Here is a 20,433-nt window from a genome sequence, read left to right on the forward strand (position 1 = left end):
CACATTAAGCTGTCAACTGTAGGAAAGACAAAAACACCATTTTCTTTTTTGTCCCCGATTGTACCGAGCTGCAGGGGTCATACAGTAGTTACCACCAGGGTAGCACAGGTGCGGATGTTGCCATGTTATACCACAAAAGAATCACAATGTAGTCTGTGTGTGAGAGACTGTCACACTAGTGTGAATTATGTACATTGGATGTGTTTGAATTTCAACATGTACAGTATGTATTCGTTCTTAGTCTATCTTGGGAACATGGTCTTGTGGTATCAAGTGTGTACGTACATTGTGTCCAACTGGAAACAGAAATTCTGGCGTGGAAAGTTATTTGTTGTCTTCATTCAACAGATTTATAAGGTGATAGAACACTGTTGAGAGAGACAGTGTCAAAATAGTAGTGATGTAGACGTGTGCATGCGATGCAGGCAAGATGCTCAAAGTCACTGAGCCACTTGGAAGACAAGAAGGGATGCCGTTAGTATGTCTCACATCAGGTAACATGTATTCCTGGGTCGGAAGCAACTGTAGTGTCGTGGAGCATAGAACAGGTGATTTACCCCAAAGAAATATAATGTAGTAATACAGGCAGTGACACAATCTTTTCTTCTTCTTCTTTTCTTAAAGATGGGGGGGGGGGGGGGGAGAGATAGAGATACATACCGTACATTGTATGCAAAGGAAGTAGTTTCCGTTTCGTTGTCTGTAGATCATGCAGAATAATGATCAGTATTAAATGTCCATGTTGTTGTCCTTGTCATTTCACTGTAAACATATCTTTCATATTGGTTTCTCTCTTCTTGTTTACAGAAGGACACACCCTCTGGGGTTTAGTTTTGTTTTTTTCACTTTAATTATTTTGTATCACATACTATAAAGCAGCACTAGGGGCGGGGATATTAATCACCTTCAGTGATAATTCTAGTTTTGTTTTGTTTTGTTTTGTTTTGTTTTGTTTTGTTTTGTTTTGTTTTGTTTTGTTTTGTTTTTTCACTTTAATTATTTTGTATGCAGAAATTAATGTCCCCTGCTGTGGACACTGTGCAAGAAAACATTGTCTTGGCACAACATCTTGAATACAGCCATGGCAAAAAAAAAAATGCCTCTTGTGAAAATCAGTTTAGTCAATTACTTGTGACATTGTGAATGCATTCTTCATCGTGAAGAGTCTCTAATTAGGCAAGTAATGCTACTGTTACATGACCCATGCAGTTCTTGTTCAGTTCCCTTTGGATTTGTTGTTGATGCACTGGTATTCAAATAATCATGACTCTGTTGACATTGATTCAAGTTAGTCAAATTTTCATCAATCTGTTACTTTATTTCATTGCTGTTTTTAAGAATTACATTATACTTTCCATTCTTAGCTGATTAATATGCTAGTGTTGGTTGCATGTGGTACTGGAACATTTAATTGCCAACTACAAACGTAGCTTTGTAATTAGACCAGCAGCTACAATGTGGGTTACAAGTATCAACCCACTCGTCCAGTCGGGTGATTGGGAAAACTGATTTCTGTATCCAAACACACCGAAAGGGCATTGTTAATTTTACTTAATTTTTGTAGATTGCTTCGTGAAGTGCATACAGTTATCCACACACACACACACACACACACACACTGATCCATATCATGCATCATGTCTGTCAATACAGGTATTATGCCTCAGCCTTCTCCTGTGTCTCCTTTATTTTAGACGATGACTGATGTACAAGTACATGTATACTTGTCTGTCCACTGATTTGGTGACCCATGATTAATCACAGGGCATTACGCTATCTACCGGTTAAACTTATTACCTAGCGCAGACCCTAGGAGGTGATGCGACATTCTTTTGATGTTAGTCTAATAAGATCAAATATGATTTAGTATCACAGATTTCTTGCATTATATTCCCTAGTTATAGTACCTATAGCAAGTTTTGATTCAAAACATTGTTCCACATGTAAGACTGTTGTTCCTTTTTGCTGTTACTATAGTCTGCAAATTGTAAGATTGCATGCTCATTTTGTATTGATATGAATTGGCGGAGAAGGAGCTAATAATGATTATACACATCATCTTTTAACATATGCTATGCAAACTTTCAGTGATATTTCTTCCCTAATGCTGAATGATATTGATAATCAAGTGGTCCAAAGTTTCTTTCGAAACTACAGAAATTTGTGATGTAAATACACATCTGGTCAAAATCTGTTGGTATGTAATAGCTTATAATGATCTCCCATGCATTTTTTATTATAAACTTTATATTTTAAAATCGGGCCAGTAGTAACAATTTTGGGGACCTACCAAGTCTCACGCCTTTGGAGTGAGACTCACCTCTCAAGGGCCTTTCTCATGCTCAACACCTGTCAAGCTTCTCTCTTCTTCTTTTTTTGCCCCTCACAAAGAGGGGAAAAAAACTAGATTTCCAACCACCAGAAAGTCACATTTTGTCACAATATTCTTTATCAGAATAAGTCAAAGTAGTGGTACGCTATTATAATTAGTGTGCACTAGAATGCATTGATTTAAGTCGCCTTACCTTGGGTCCTATACAGTAGGAGGAAGCATCTCTGATTTTGTGGTGTGAGAAATATCTAGTGGCGTTTAATTCTTTAAAAAAGGATAACAAATTATAAACTGTAAAGAAGACCACACATAATGCATGCCATGGAGTGTGTGTGTGTCCATGGTCAGCCATAACACTCAGTCATGTGAGGTGATAGCATAGCATGCAGTGTCTCACATCTGTTTGTATGCTTGTGCTTGCCACACAGATGCTGTTGATCTGACTACAAAACCCGGTGCTAGATGGTGGCGTAACAAATGGACGGACCCTTCAGGTGATAAGTGGATCACACACGCCGGCGTGAAGATCAGGCAGGTGTCCAGCCGTCCCGTCGCAAAGGAATCAACCCATCTTGCCTCGTAATTGATCCACAAGTGGAAACTAAAAAAAAAAAAAAAAAAGAGAAAGAAACCTGCTGAAGAACAACACCGACAACAAGGAAATAACAAATATGCATTCCAACAAACGGTGAAAGCATTTGTGGAATACAACATTTATAAGTGATACAGCTTCTGCGTACCTTTAGGAGTATAACCTTGGAGTAACACTGAGTCAGTTGGAATATTGCATTGTATTTTATCCATGTTTCCCTGCCTCTACTGCTTATATTAGTCGCAGGGCAAAAAAGGTGCTAGTTTTGATGTGTGTGTTCGCATGTACAGATAGGAAGTGAAGAAAACTGGAAGTACGCACAGGGAGTCTGGGAACAAGCGCAGCAAGATGAGTGGGACACACAGATATGACGATAATCGCCACCGGAACAAGAAGAGCAGTGCGAGGACTGTCTCGAGCTCGAGAACTGGCACTAACCCATCCAATTCAGGAGTACTTATGGTGGGACCTAATTTCAGGGTGGGCAAGAAAATCGGATGCGGCAACTTTGGTGAACTTAGACTTGGTAAGTACAGATATCAGGGTTTGCGACTGTGGTTCATTGAATTTGTGTACGACAACACACAGACAAGCATGCGCACACTCACACACACACACACACACACACACACACACACACACACAATCACACAATCACACAATCACACAATCACACAATCACACACCCAGTTTTATCATCTTATTGAAATTGTTGAACATGAACATGTTTGATGTGTATATCAGGTAAGTGATGTGTCAACATAAGAGTTTTGATACTGAACAGTACTAGTGATGGTTACTACTATTATCTGCGTAGGAGAATTTGTAGAAATAAAATGTCATGAAGCGAAGACAAAGCTTCTACAAAAATATATGAATCAATGAATTAGTCATAAGTTGCATTATTGTAAATGAAATAGATGCACACATGTGTCGACTATATTTCAAGCACAAAGGCTATACGGATTTGAGGTGAAGAAGGCATTCCCTATGGAAAATCCAGCAGACATCTTCGTTCAGTCAATCCACAAAAAAAAACCCTTTTTAGAGTTCACAGTTCATACACTGTATCAAGTCGTGATGCCTATGACCCTATCAATGAGGAGAAAGGCAGCACTGCTAATTTTAACATAAACACACATTATGACAACACTGATTGCAAGAAACACATTTTTCTCATATATTCCTCCTTGTACTGTCTGTACACTACTCGTGTACTACGTGTATGCACAAACAGGGAGAGTGTGGGCCACACATGGGGAAGGTGACTCTCCGTGTCGCACTGAAGGTGCATGTGGAGAAGCTGATGATGCTCCTGCTACAGTATGTAACGGCAAATGTTTAGACTGTGCAATCAGCATAATCTATCTTGAATTGGTTAGAAAATAACCCTTGGGAAAGAAATGAAATCCCTGTGATTATTTCTAGGGATTTACTTACTTTTTTTTAGACATTAATGACGGACAATGGAAGTTTGTCAGCCAAATTTGTTTATTGTTCTGATGAAATGGCAGAAATAACACGTGAAAAATTGTTACATCAAGTTTTGTTGCACTTGAGCGGGGCTACCGCTACAGCAATTCCCAATTAACAGGTGAGCACTGTATGTGATATGGCAAATAGTGAAAAGTTTTGTTGTCCCCGCCGAACGAGTTCGAGCAGGGGACTATGAAACGGGCTCCGTACGTGTGTGTGTCCGTGTGTCTGTCCGTCCGTCTGTCTGTCTGTCTGTGCGTCCGTGTGTGATCAAAATGTTCAATTTGCTACTTCTCTGTCATTTATGAGCCAATTTTAATTCTGTTTGCTTTATATGATAGCACTACATGGAGCTTTGAAACTTATACACAGAATTTCAGTCGTGACCTTTGACCTTGACCTTTGACCTATATTGTACATTTGGCTACAAAATGCTACTCCTTCGCCATTTCTAACCCGATTTCGATTCCGTTTGCTTTATGTGATGGCACTAGGTGAGGGCTTCAAAACTTCTACACAGAATTTTGACCTTTGACTTCTTTGACCTTTGACCTTGATTTTTGACCTGTATTGTACATTTGGCTACAAAATGCTACTCCTTCGCCATTTCTAACCCGATTTCGATTCCGTTTGCTTTATGTGATGGCACTAGGTGAGGGCTTCAAAACTTCTACACAGAATTTTGACCTTTGACTTCTTTGACCTTTGACCTTGATTTTTGACCTAAATTGTACATTGGCTACAAAATGCTACTCCTTCGCCATTTCTAACCCGATTTCGATTCCGTTTGCTTTATGTGATGGCACTAGGTGAGGGCTTCAAAACTTCTACACAGAATTTGACCTTGACTCTTTGACCTTTGACCTTGATTTTTGACCTATATTGTACATTGGCTACAAAATGCTACTCCTTCGCCATTTCTAACCCGATTTCGATTCCGTTTGCTTTATGTGATGGCACTAGGTGAGGGCTTCAAAACTTCTACACAGAATTTTGACCTTTGACTTCTTTGACCTTTGACCTTGATTTTGACCTATATTGTACATTTTGCTACAAAATGCTACTCCTTCGCCATTTCTAACCCGATTTCGATTCCGTTTGCTTTATGTGATGGCACTAGGTGAGGGCTTCAAAACTTCTACACAGAATTTTGACCTTTGACTTCTTTGACCTTTGACCTTGATTTTTGACCTATATTGTACATTGGCTACAAAATGCTACACCTTCGCCATTTCTAACCCGATTTCGATTCCGTTTGCTTTATGTGATGGCACTAGGTGAGGGCTTCAAAACTTCTACACAGAATTTTGACCTTTGACTTCTTTGACCTTTGACCTTGATTTTTGACCTATATTGTACATTTTGCTACAAAATGCTACTCCTTCGCCATTTCTAACCCGATTTCGATTCCGTTTGCTTTATGTGATGGCACTAGGTGAGGGCTTCAAAACTTCTACACAGAATTTTGACCTTTGACTTCATTGACCTTTGACCTTGATTTTTGACCTATATTGTACATTGGCTACAAAATGCTACTCCTTTGCCATTTCTAACCCGATTTCGATTCCGTTTGCTTTATGTGATGGCACTAGGTGAGGGCTTCAAAACTTCTACACAGAATTTTGACCTTTGACTTCATTGACCTTTGACCTTGATTTTTGACCTATATTGTACATTGGCTACAAAATGCTACTCCTTCGCCATTTCTAACCCGATTTCGATTCCGTTTGCTTTATGTGATGGCACTAGGTGAGGGCTTCAAAACTTCTACACAGAATTTTGACCTTTGACTTCTTTGACCTTTGACCTTGATTTTTGACCTATATTGTACATTGGCTACAAAATGCTACACCTTCGCCATTTCTAACCCGATTTCGATTCCGTTTGCTTTATGTGATGGCACTAGGTGAGGGCTTCAAAACTTCTACACAGAATTTTGACCTTTGACTTCTTTGACCTTTGACCTTGATTTTTGACCTATATTGTACATTGGCTACAAAATGCTACTCCTTCGCCATTTCTAACCCGATTTCGATTCCGTTTGCTTTATGTGATGGCACTAGGTGAGGGCTTCAAAACTTCTACACAGAATTTTGACCTTTGACTTCATTGACCTTTGACCTTGATTTTTGACCTATATTGTACATTGGCTACAAAATGCTACTCCTTCGCCATTTCTAACCCGATTTCGATTCCGTTTGCTTTATGTGATGGCACTAGGTGAGGGCTTCAAAACTTCTACACAGAATTTTGACCTTTGACCTTGATTTTTGACCTATATTGTACATTGGCTACAAAATGCTACTCCTTCGCCATTTCTAACCCGATTTCGATTCCGTTCGCTTTTTGTGATGGCACTAGGTGAGGGCTTCAAAACTTCTACACAGAATTTTGACCTTTGACTTCTTTGACCTTTGACCTTGATTTTTTACCGATATTGTACATTTTGCTACTAAATGCTACTTCCGGCGGGGACATATTTTACGCACCGCGTAATTTCTACTTTTCCTTGTTTCTTTAAATGTATGCTGATTATGTGACATGCTATCATGTACAGATTGTAGATAGTTGTACTGTGCAAATGTCCATGTCAATACCTTTTCAAAACAGTACTTGCTAAAAGTTTTTTTTTTTCCAAATATTGCTATACAACAGAAGGCAAAACTTTTCAACGGAACTCACAGTCAAACACAGTAATACAGTATGTCCCCCCAAAAAAAATTACAACGGGGCCCTCTGCAATGATATCTTTAAAAATGGTGAATCAATCTAAATACAAATTCAGGGTATGAAACTATAACTCATTACCCACATCTTACAGAAAACCCCATTCGATTTGCTTCAGTGGTCAAAGGGAAATGAGGAATTTTGTAGAGGATGTCGGGAATCTCTTCCATCCAAATTCTGTCTATTATTCACACACAAGAGCATTGAATTGCTAAAATTGGAAGAATCAGACTCATGACATGCTTTACAACAATCCACATTTCTCTGTGACGGCTTAACCAAATTGAATGGGGTTTTCTGCAAAATAGAGCTAAAATGTTATATTTTAAGACCCTGAAGTAGCATTTAAAAGAATTAATCATATTGGGTGTTATCAATGCGAAAATCTGATTGTAATTTTTTGGGGACATACTGCAGTAAGTCGCCCCAAAAATTACAATTAGATTTTCAAATTGATAACACCCAATATGATCGACCTGTCTGAGTGCTACTTCAGGGTAAAGCGTAGTTTTACTCATAACATCACCTGAGAAGAAAAGTTCGTTACACTCTATGATGATAGTCATTTGTTTCGCTGATCTATTAGACCACACAGTCCTAATATATTATGCGTGATATAACTTACAATTTTGAGTACGCGCAAAATAAAAGTGCGTTGCACTGTGGTCTAGTGGTCTATCATTTGACCTGGGTCAAGTGATAGACCACAGTGCAACGCACTTTTATTTCGGTACCATGCGCAGGGCGCGGAGCAAATTTGTTGTTTTGTCATCTACGCACATACGTCTGAAGTAAACTACAGTTGGTACGTACATGTAGCCTAAGCCCTAAGGATACCCTAAAGACAGCTAAAATTGTTTCATATGTGGAATAAAATGGGAATATCTAGGACCCTAGATGTGGAATATAGAGCAAATAATCAACTTTTAGTTTCAGGCAATGAGACAAACTATCACTTCCTCGGCAATCTGAATGTGTACGCTATCTTTCCTCAGCTACGCTTCAGAAAGATAGCTACATCCAGATCGCCTCGGAAGTGATAGTTTCTCCCATCACCTTCACCAACGTTGATTATTTGCTTACTATTCTCCATGGAAAGGAAATGCTGTTGAACATGGACCTAATGTTCTGACCAGGATTTGTCATGCCAGACAGGTGATGATTCGTGTGGTTACCCTCTGGTTGCCGCGAAACTGACAGTTGAGATCTCACGAACCATTGGCGGTATCCCATGGGTTAGCGTGTGTGGTACAAACCTGTAGCTGCACTTTTCTCACACAATACCTCCAGTGAAATGCTATGAATGCCAGATGAACCGTTGGTACTGTTGAGTGCGACTGTGTTACTGTACATTATAAAACTGTGTGTGTGTTTGTTACTATTTCATGGGCTGGGCAGGGGTACCCAGTTTCACGGATGCGTACTGTATTGTACATGCTAACATGGCATTTGAAGTTAAGTACATTGTAAACTTATAATACACAGACTTGAAAGGTGTATTGCATACAACCTGTAGGTAGGTAATATTCATTCCTGCATAAATGTGTCAGTACAGTAATATAGGCCTATACTGCATTACATTGTATTTGCGACATGGGTCTCAAAATATGGTTTTAATGGGCATTTATACAAAGTATACAACTGTGTAGGCCTACATGCAGCAAAGGAGGTTTGTGTCGTAACTGCTTGAAAATCCTGAGAAACTGATCTGTTGAATGATCCTTGCAAAACATCGAGTTACACTGTACTTCATAAGCAAAGTTGTAAAAAAAAACAACTAACCATCTATTGCCAATAAATACCGGTAATTGATCTCTCTCACTCTCTCTTTTTAATGATATTCATCAACACACGAGTTTCATGAAAGTTTTATGAAATATTAAGTAAATTGTATCAGTACCATAGAAAAATTTATGATTGAGGATAAAAGTATGATTTAGGTGTGGTAGGGGTGGTGACATTTTCTTGTAGGGTCACATCTTATATTAGAGATGTATCCCACATAATACTGTTGATGAGTCAATTTTTCAAATGTGTTTTATGTGTGTGTGTGCCTCATACAGTTTGGTTGTACAATGTGCATGTATCTATAATGGAGACAACTGTAGAACATACTAGTAATGACTGTGTGCATGCACACACTTTCTGCTCTTTGCAATGCGTTGAAAACTGAAACTGTGCAGTGTGTGAGTGATTGTGCCCCACAGTACAGAAAGGTACATGTTGTACTAGTATACAGTAACCCTGCACAAGATGCGTGGGCATACGTGTTTGTGTATGGTGTATAAAATGGGGCATGCATCCATTCTGCGCACTGTGCAGTATTCACACAGAAGTTCCCTTCATTTCCATGGAGATGTGGGCATGGGGAGAGAACCGAAGAATGAGTCGGCATTGTGATGAGACCATCTGAATACATAAATAGCTGATATATGTATCTTCTTTACAAGGCAACTATACTTTCCAGCACACTTCTGTGTATATGCTGAAGGGGGATTTCTGTTCCCTAGCCAGAGGGAAAAGACATTGTACATCCAATTCATTTTAAGAATTTAAGTGACTCCCTGTTATTCTACATGTACATGCACCACGATGAATTTTCATTAACCCTTCAGGAGCACAACACTGGAATGCCAGTGATAACTAGTGCCAATTAATAAAATACACCTGTAGGAATTATTCTGATTTTGTGTGAATAACATAACATACACATGCACATGTATGTATTATGTGTTTCTGTGTCTGTATGATTCTTAGTCTTTGTTTGTTTTATGATTTATAACACCAAGGAATATAAGCATACAATGATGAAAGATCTGTCTCACTCCTATTACAAGGTACAGTGTACATCTAGCAGTATCCCCCTAAAAAAAAAGAACCAACTTGACAAAACTAAACTAAAAAAAAAAACTACTACTGTACTAACAACAACAACAACAGTGAGTGAAGGCAGCAATGTTAGTAAAACACATCAGTGAATGTTTGGGGAAAATCCGACAATCCGTTCAAAAGTTATGAATTTTTAAAATATCTGTGCAATCACTGCTGGGGGAGAAGACTACTACAGTGTATGATGTCACATGCATACAACGATATAAGGAAAATAAAAAGAGAATTTCACGAAACCTGACTTTTTGAATAAAGTGCACATTTCCTCGACTTGTTACTGACTTATGTAGGGGTAATATAATTCCCCCTGACTTCTGAAAGAGAGAAGTCGAGTGTTCTTTTATTATGTGAGAAAAGTGAGAATATCTTGAATTTTCTTTATACTTTCTTTATATAGTTGTACTCATATGACATCACAAGCTATAGTAGTCTTCTCATCCAGCCATGACTGAGCAGAAACTTCAAAAATTCATAACTTTTGAACGGATTGTCCGATTTTCCTCAAACTCTCATTGATGTGTTCCACTAATATTGCTGCATTCACTCAACACACTTGTCTATGAAGGTGAACTTGTCCTTTAAGTGCCTTAATAAGCATTGTACACCTACATGGACTGTACATACAGATTAACTCAACATGACAAGCTGTCCATTGAAACTCAGTTTACCTTCCCTTATCCATAAATGTTTTATTAGCAATTTTACGAGTCCGGTGGGATGTTCAGGCTCTGGTGCGAACGGGAGGTTTTAGGTGATACACAATATCGGACACCTACAATGTTCTTGTACTATGAATAGACAGTTATTTGTCTTGGTCATTGTGTGTTTAAATTAATGCAAACTGATAAGCTGTATATATGCCTGCAATACTACATGTAGGTACAATTATAGATTATCAATTCAGTCATTTTACAAATATTTCTCTTGTATCTATAGGTGCAAGTCACAAGAAGAAAGATGCATTTCAGGATTTGTCAAAAATTTGAAGAACCTGTGCCAGTTCTTTGAACGGCACTTGCACTTGCACTTGCCTGCCATGATCTGCATTTTCAAGTGAAAGTTACCATATTTTCTGAAGAGAAAATTAGAGCAGCTCAACCATAATAAAAATATCAGAGATTTTTAAAAAATATATGTAATTTTACTTTACCATGTGTAACAAAGTATGGTGTATGCAGATTTTAAGACCTCAGTAGTCTTTTTTTAAAGGTTTTATATGGCCATCAAATTATAAATCTTACATTTTGGAATTGCTTTGTTGAAATGAGCACCTGAGCCCAGGAACACCCTGTTGTCGATAGCAAGTATTAATGTCCAGTGACCGTCATGTTCCCTTTTTCCCTGTGGCTGGGAAGGGCTCTATGTTTGTGCAACTATCAGTTTTTGTTTGCATCCAGTTTACAGCGAGCAAAAATGGAGGACAAAGTCCAGTCCTGACTAGTGTTCATCCTACATGAAATAATACAAACAGCCTGTCGACTCAGTCTAGAACCTGCAGACATTATGCATCAAGGCTTGGAAGCTGTATTTTCTTTATTCTTTTTCTTCTTCTTTTTTTTTCCATGTCCTTTCTCAAAGTGCTCTGTGTTACCTCACATGTGAGCTCAGCTGTTAGAAGTCATGCAAGGTCAGGAACAATACTGTTGGGTTGCGGTGATTTAGGAAGACATCAAACCCTGTGGTTCAGTTTTGTACCAATTCCAAGTAAAAATCACATGTGTGCAGATCAGATAACTACTGACAAAATACAATTTCAGAGCAAAGCAAACAGAAGCTCACTCTCCTGAATTTAATAAATTTTGCATGTATGCAGTTGTGCATCAGAACTAGTCTTCATGAATCTGTACTTCCCTCAGTTTTGTGTTCATCATGCGCACACAGTTGAAAAGCCAACAATTGAGCAAAGACTCTCATTGTTATTAAAGGTTCATGACTTCCAGTGCAAAAGGTATCATTTGTGTAGCTTTGGAAATGTACAATGCACATAATGTTACTCTCGTAGTGTGATAGTACTTGTACACAGGGCGTGTGATTGACGTTGCAGTGATTCATGAATTAGGGATATTTCCTTGTTTGTCTCTGACAAATTCAGAGTTATATACACGATACATTGTAGGGACATGTGTGTTGCAATATACCGGTATTGGTTTGTTTTTTTCACACATAATGTGTGGGTCATCTGATACTTAGCTGCCCTAGTGTTTGAATTTATTGTAGGAAGGTGTGTGTGTGTGTGTGTGTGTGTGTGTGTGTGTGTGTGTGTGTGTGTGTGTGTTGGGGAGGTGGGGGTGGCTAGAAGATGACACCATGTTTTAGATTAAGCAAGTCATGGGTGTTCTGTGTTGGAAAAGTGTCTACAAGCTGATGTACATATCTGACAATCACACATGAACAAAGCAGGGTGCCTCGTGTGTTTTACTCTGTGTTTGTGTCTCGCAATCTTTCTGTCTGTTTGTCTCTGCCTGTTGGATTGAAAAATAGAGAAGAATCGAACGAAACATTGTAGATTAGGAGAATTTCAGTAAAACCAGACATAGTAACATAGAAATATCACAGGTTTCACATATAATGTAATCGCAGCCATATCTACTTGCAATATGCTAGTGACAGTAGATGATATGATAAAGTTATTGCATGAAAAGAAAATGTCCAATTGACCTGTGCACAAAAACTTTTTTTTTTAAACACAAAACATTTGCATAGATTACATTGTGGGGAAGGGGTTGTGGTGGCTACATGTAAAATGTGCATTGTAGTTGCAACGTGCACATAATAGCATTATATGTCCAACAAAGTTGTCATTAGATTGCATGTGTGTGTGCACAAATCATGGACAAGTCATGAGAGAACAACCTGCTAGGCTGCAGTGCCTAATCCTTGTTACTGCTAGTTGATTTGCAGACTACATTTCTTGTATATTTCATACCAAACTTCAATGGAGACCGGTAGTGATGCAGAAAATTGTAGATAGGGATGTTTGCCCAAGTAGAATGTGGCCCAACCTTTGATATTGAAATTGGCGGGGACTTGTTTGTTCCATGGTACATGTAACTTCTGCACGGTACAAGGATGTACATTACACAGTGCAAATATTGTCTGTTGCTATGAAACCAAGTCTGTTAAATATCAATAATTTCTATGAACTGCATGTGGTACATCCTTGTTAAAAGAGATAGAAATGTTACGATCTTTTGTGATGGTGGCTGTATCAGTTTTTGCGCCTTGAGTGTACACAGTCTTTAGTGTACATATAAGATATATGACAATTGACAGTATAGTCTTTTCCACCTTCTCATATAAATACATGGAGGATTTTGAAGTACCGTATAATCAGCAGTTGTGGTCAATTGATTAGCAAACTGACCTGTAACTCCTGAAAAATAATGGTTGCCAATTAGTTAAGTGCTGATTGCCCATTCAGAGTAATTGATTACGCTGTATCAAATACTTGGTGAAATGTGAGTCTATACTCGAGAGGGCAGGGCGGTACCAATACAGCCAACCGTGTTTACTCGCGTGTTACTGTACGTGGATGTGGACAGTAGGCAGCCAAAGGCAATCTTTGTAGCCAGGCTTTTTTATAGACAACCCAGCAGAAGGCAAATGGTAACGCCAATATTTTCGTTTGCAGATATTTTTGCAAATGGCAGTTAATCGGACATTTTTACAAATTGTTAATTTCATGCTTTTACTGTACGTCTTCTCATTTTCGTGATAATTGCAACAACATCAAAATAACACAAACATTTGGGGGAAAAAAAGTAGCACTCTTCTCAAACTACTGTAAAAGTGGAAATTTTCGCGATGTTGAAATTTTTGCGCATTTCGCGCAACCAGAAACCAGCGCGAAAATAAAAGCACGCGAATATTTTTGCTTGCCGTATGTTCGTGTACTTGGTGTCTTGATTCCGCGGCATTAAAAACACGCGAAACTCATCTCACCCGGCAAAGCGCAAAAAATTAGTCACGCGAAAATATCCACTTTTACAGTGCAGGTATTATGTAAATTGGTAAAACATTACTTGAAAGGAGATCAAATCTCGCTCAGAAAAAGTGCTATCCTGTGCAATATTCTAAGGAACAGAGAACCAAAGTGATGATGTCACAGTCATTTGTTTTTGCAGTTCTGTAGCTTGGCTGGAAGCAGGTGTGAACATGGTTAGCAACAATAGCATTCACAGATATTCGTGTCAGGTTAAGTTGTTTAGAACCTGTTTCTATGGCAATGCGCTATTTGTATGGGCATGGGGTCATCTAGCAAAGACTCTGCACTTCCGGTATAATCATTGAGTTGGATTCGCTCGTACGTTGTACAGTGTATCTTAAAGTTTAGGTGCGCGTGTGGACCTGCGTCGTGAATTCACGAGTGGAGCTACAATGTACAGTTATATTCATCGACAGTTAGGTTTTCGACTTACATGTAAACTTCAAATTTGGCAACTGCGTGTGAACGTAACTACAGTAGTATGTCAGTCTTAAGCGTCTTTGGCCTCTTACTTTATAAAACATCTGCAATTTCATGAAGTTGCAATGATTGCAGTTGCTGTAGCAACAACCTTGGTACACTTGGTACCTTTTTTTTTCCTTATTGAACATTATTTTCTAGTAATATGGCAATATGATTTGTACTTGCAAGTTTCAGTAATGGCAAATCTATTTATGAAGTAGGACCCAGGTAGAACTTACTGGATTTTGTTTCAGTCACCCACTCCCCCCCCCCCCCCAAATACCACCACCACCACCACCACCTACAGTGTACGGGTATACCACCCCACTCCACCCCCCCCCCCCCCAAAAAAAAAAAAGTGTTACTTATAATATAATCATAATTGTTTCATTTGGCACAACCATTTCAGCTAAAAGTTGTAGCCGGCATTGTGTGTCTGTTACTCGCTCTTTACACTGTAGGTACGAGTACCAGTGCATCTCCTACAATGTTGTATGATTTGGATACAGTGGCTCCATGGCTTGTAGGCTTGTACACTGACTTTCATGAAAAAAAAACAAAAATGTGTAAGGCTCTGTGATACCTTCTGTATTTCAAATTTACCACATCCTTGTACATACTTGTACACTCTGTATATAAAAAAAGTAAGGAATCGATTCTGTCTGCCTACTGTTCTTGCAAAGTAAGTTTCATCACTAAAGCGTACGTAGACCAGTAGAGGCATGTTAGACTTGTTTTATTACAGAAAAGAGCTGCTGCTAAGATTTTTTTTAAATATCTCTTGTTGTGCAGTACATGGATCAAATAACTTGATCAAAAGAAGCTAATAATGATGTCACCGGTTGTTACTGGTATCCACGTCACAAGCATATATTATTGTCACTATCAGGCAAGGACCCATAACACTTCATTGACTTTGAACAGTGCAGGTAATTCACCTTTCAGTGAAGCACATGTGCACCAGAGTACCTCTTTGATGTGATACATGATATACCTATTTCATTTTATTGTCATAACATTTGGCTTTTTACATTAACCTTAGTACTAGTGGATAGCATCTGGTGTACACGTGTGTGTAGCATTAGGTGAAGAATGAAGATGATAATCATCCGTTAATACGATAATATCATACGTGTAGAGGCTATGCTTTGACGACACTTTATCACCAGTGCTAACTACCATTAATGCTTGAGGACATATGGCAGATATTTACACAAACAAAGTAGCGGGATTTCAATCGTGATCCAAATATCAAGATTTTTGTGCTTGTTCAGATGGACAGAAATACAACTTTGTATTTTGCTGATTGCCGATACCTTGTAGACCAAATTATGCATTCAATGTATGTGATACATAATGATACGTATACCAAATATACCAAAACGATGACCCTTGCCCTTGTGTTCACACGTGTGTCTTGAATGGTGGGATAGAAAATACATCTTCTTAATTTGCTCTATCATTCAGACACCCACCGTAGAGCAAATCATCACTCTATTAATTGTGATAGTTCCAAAAATTTTTGCAAGATTTGTTGTGCGGATTGGAGCATGATCCTGATGACGCTATTAAGCAAGATTTTTTATGTCCCTCTGGCAAAATTCTTAATATATGGATAGCAATGCAAATTTCACTGTGGACCCAGCTAATTAGCGCAAGTGTGAATGGCACTAATGCTCTGTTAACCATGAGCTTCTTCATAGTTTGCTTATTGTTGAAAATAGTATTTGTAGTTTTTATCAATGTGCAACACTTAATGTTTTAAGTCAGGAGTCTAGCCTTGTGTCAGCCATGTTTTTTGATATATGTTACACATCATTCTTGGGGAATGACATTCTCCATAGTGAAGTAGACAAGGCACCTACATACACTACACTGTACTATGGTATTATATATCTGTTTCTCCTGTAATTTTTATTGTTTAAAAAATTTATGTGAACGCATTTATGTAATCCTGGCTTGTGGAGGGTTAAGAGGGTTGAGTCAACTTCAGGATGACTTGAACTTGTTCAAGATTGATCACTTAGACTTCCCTATTTCAATTAAATATTACAAATCAGTAGGGGTTCAAACAAATCATTGAAGGTAGCCTTACTTCAAGGCAACTTGAAGTTGAAGTCAGCATGGTAGGAATCCCGTTATATTTGTAACTGTATAAGAGTGCCTGACTAACTACATGATTCAGAGAACTTTTGTCAGCATTTATCATGACATTTGTCAGATGAAAAAGAGACAGCACTTGAAGTAGCATTGATACTTGAATGCAAACCTGTTCTGCATGGTCAATGCAGCTGGGCAGAGACAACAGTAGGTACATATACTGTAAGCCCTCCCATTGTTTTTTTGCACTATGTACAGGAAAGTACGTAGAGGACAAGATAGAAAGAGATAGGGAGGGGAAAAGAGATTGCCTAGGCCAAAAAAGCTTCATTATGATCTACTTTACTTTAGCTAGCTAGGAAGTATAGAGATATTGCCAGTGACCTTCCCCGCCTGTAGCTGTCATTTTCTCTTCCATTTTGTCCGTGTACGCTCCTAGTAAGTTTAATCCCTTTTGCCACCGTCGCACAGCAGCAGCATGTATATATGGCGAGCTCCTAGCCTCTGATGTGCCTCTCATGTTCAAGAAAAAAAAGGGAGGGAGGGGGGGGGGGGATTGAGCATAAAGAAGACAGCTTGTGTCAGAGCTGTGGCCTGCGCTGTGTGATTCTGTGTTCAATGCCTGTGTACAGTTGTATATTCTTCCCTGTGGATGCCACACTGCAGCGGTACTTCAATCCCATGCCTTTTATCCAGGGGTTCTGGTGTTTTTCCTGTGTCGTACATTGATGAAACAAACTCCATGCTTTTTCTTTCATCGCTTCTTCTCCTCTTTCACTTTCAATTTCTTCCTCTATCTCCTCTCCACTGGTAGTCAGTGTGAACATGAAGTTCTATGTTAAAATCAAGTCCATGTGATGTTTATTACATATTAAAGGTCCTGTTCACCTTTGGGAACAGTGATTAAAAGAATTTCAAGATATGACATTTAATGCATATCTGTGCACCCTGTAGGTCTGTTGTACTACAAAAACCTACTCAAGTAGAGTCTGTTTTTGTTTGTTTGGGGGGACTTGTTTAATTACAACCATCAGTGTTGTTCGGTTGAAATTGCACCACAATGGTGTACTTGAAGGACAGTAATTATGGAGAAAGAATTCCATATAATAGTGTCAAAGGGGAAGAAATCTCACAAGAAAGCATTCTTTTGTAGTTAATTATTCAGAACTAGAGACATTGCCAAACAAAATACATTTTATACAATCCCGGTGATACCAACACAAGGCTGAAAAGTTGCTGCAAGTATGAAAAGTGTACACATCACGCATGGCTTGAGTGGAGTTTTGAATATCATCTGATTGTGCATGTGGGGGCTAAAGCTATTCATATCACTCACCATCAAGCTACACATACATTGTACGTGTGTAGTATGAGTAGTTCATTTCTCATTCAAACCATCTGCAATATTAAGATGTAAAAATATAGAGGACCACTATTAATAACTTAAACTCTAACTTATGGTGTTTAAGAATTCATCATCAACGTCTGTAGACAGCCGCTGATGAATGAGCAATTCTGAGCAACGACAGAATGTGAACGCAGCCTTGAAGCAGTCCTCTGGGATGGGAAGTCAGGGACAGCATCGTGCACATGATGCGTTGTGACTGTAATTCATGATACTGTTAACGCATGTCTGCACACCAGCTCATTTATAGTCTGTGCAAAAATACATGGCTCTCTCATCATAGTCACGGACCAAGTGAAAGGTTACAAGGCAATGCTGAGCGTATTGCGCGTTTCATAAATTTTCTCCTTTTTTTTTTTCTTGTCATTGGATCAATACCATTAGCTAATTGTGGGTTTCACTATCCTATTTCAAGCACTGTACACTTAGGTGTGATTAATATGTTAATAATGTGCAGAATTTTTGTGATGCAAATGTGTGTAGCCGTCTTTTTATTGATATTTTTCTACTTTCATTAAAGATGTGAAATACTTGTGATGACCTACATTTGTATGTCATATATGCTAATGATTAATGACTGTATTTTCTTTTTCTTTCTGACTTTGCAGGTAAAAATTTATACAACAATGAACACGTTGCAATCAAATTGGTGAGTACCACAGACTCTTCCTTTATAAAAAGAGAGTGAGAGATAGAGGGAAAAAAAAAAGAAGGTGGAGGGAAGTGAAAGCTTGGAGAGGAAAATAAACAAGATATGCTGAATGAACATGTCATTTGATGCATTGGCTTCATTAGTTCTGACAGGTGAAAAGATTATGGTGCACGACAGTCGCACATCATGCATGCTCTGTAATATTAGCAGGGAGACTCGTGTCTGAAACTGTCAGAGATCGTAGAAGATACACCACAGGAGCTGTTGATACAGTAACTAACTAAACTGCAGCAACCACGGCAACGACTGGGGAACCCCATCAGTTGTTGCTATGGTAATCGCAATCATTGCATGTTACTTTGATGGTAGACGGGAGCCTTGCTTGTGAAGTCTTCCGGTTGTACTTGTTCCAGCTAACTAGATCAACCTTTTTTTTACATTAAGTTTGTTTGAGTAGGATTTGTTCCTTGGCAGGGCGAGGTCATGCTCGTTAATTAGGTATGATACTGTGGTATGTCAAGTTGATATGATGCAATAGATGTTGACACTTATTAACATTCAACCTAATCAAGTGAAATTAAAATGTGCAGTGTTTGCATCCCAGATTTACTAGTCAGTCTCGATCAAAATTTAAATGCTGATTTGAATGATAGCCGCTGGCAAACAATACCATTGTCAGAAGCAACTTTGATAATGACCATATGCTGTCATTTTTCATGATTCTACAGGGGTTGTTAAAAGGTTAACAGCAAAGAAGAGCTATATAGAAGCCTCCTCAAAATAGTCTTGCATATTTACATTGTCATCTTATGGCTGAGTTTCTGTCACCCCCAAAATTTAGATGGGACATCATTAGATTGTAATATTCTAAACCTTTTGAATGGTGATGATCACAATTCTTCTCTCTGACATTGAAAGGTACATTTGTATCTGTCCGTTAAAGAAGGTCAAAATTTTCGTGGATCTGCCATGGCCAGGCTACCAGGACAACACACACACAAAAAAAGTGTTTTTCAACTAAAACTTCATGTGTGTGATATCTTTGTTGCCCAGCCAACAAAAGAAGAACAGATTTTTACCAAGTTCAACTTAGCAAAATGAAAGGAATGATATGTGTAGATGATGTATTTTTAATTATATTCCCATTATGTACTTCAGCACAATATTCGAAGAGAATGCTGTGCAAAAGGGTTTTACTCTATCCATGGACGAAGGGGCCTCCTCTATCTATGAATAACAGAACAATGTTCACTGGCCAAAGGACATGATGAATAGTTTTTATTAGGAGTTGTACACATTCAAAATCTACATCTAGCCTCCAGAAAAATCCTCGTGCTATTTCATCAGTTTAAAATCCACAATGAGATTGTTTTAATCCATTTACATGATTGTGGCAAAAAGTTTGCGCATCCCTGCGTTTCTTCCTGGTCTTGGTCTGCTAAGTAAAGATGGCATGAACGAAGAGAGTAGTGAAGGTCTCTATGATACAATTCATCCATTATGAACCCGGTCACGGTAGCTGTCCACCAATCATGCCCAATTTGCATTGGCCAGTTGATTGGGTAATAAACGAATCCTCCGCTGAATTCAGGTGTAACCGTAGTAACCCAGCTATAGGGAAATGCCCATCAAACATGATCCCGAGAGCCGGTAGGGTTACAAGCTCTGGGACAATGCTCACACACACACACACACACACATACCAGTATTGTACACAAAATCTCTACAGGGCAACCTGCAAAGGGTGCATGCACTCCCAGTCTGTAAGGAGGGACCCCAATGCAGGGCTAGCCTGATTTCCATGCTGTTAGAT

At 38.7% G+C, this 20,433-nt stretch overlaps 1 protein-coding gene across 1 annotated transcript in view; it reads left to right on the forward strand.

Annotated features, from left to right (window-relative positions):
• The window catches only part of LOC139712236 (casein kinase I-like), an 89,464-nt gene that overhangs the window by 6,405 nt on the left and 62,626 nt on the right, over positions 1-20,433 (forward strand). The window contains exons 2-3 of the mRNA XM_071624073.1: positions 2,761-3,450; positions 18,577-18,617. Of these exons, the coding sequence (XP_071480174.1) occupies positions 3,273-3,450; positions 18,577-18,617 (219 nt within the window). The 5' untranslated portion in view covers positions 2,761-3,272. The remainder of the gene's footprint in view (positions 1-2,760; positions 3,451-18,576; positions 18,618-20,433) is intronic.

Source organism: Diadema antillarum, unplaced genomic scaffold (genome assembly GCF_040938485.1).
Source record: "Diadema antillarum isolate AM-2024a unplaced genomic scaffold, OU_Dant_1.0 seq00001774_RagTag, whole genome shotgun sequence".
NCBI classification, from domain to species: domain Eukaryota; kingdom Metazoa; phylum Echinodermata; class Echinoidea; order Diadematoida; family Diadematidae; genus Diadema; species Diadema antillarum.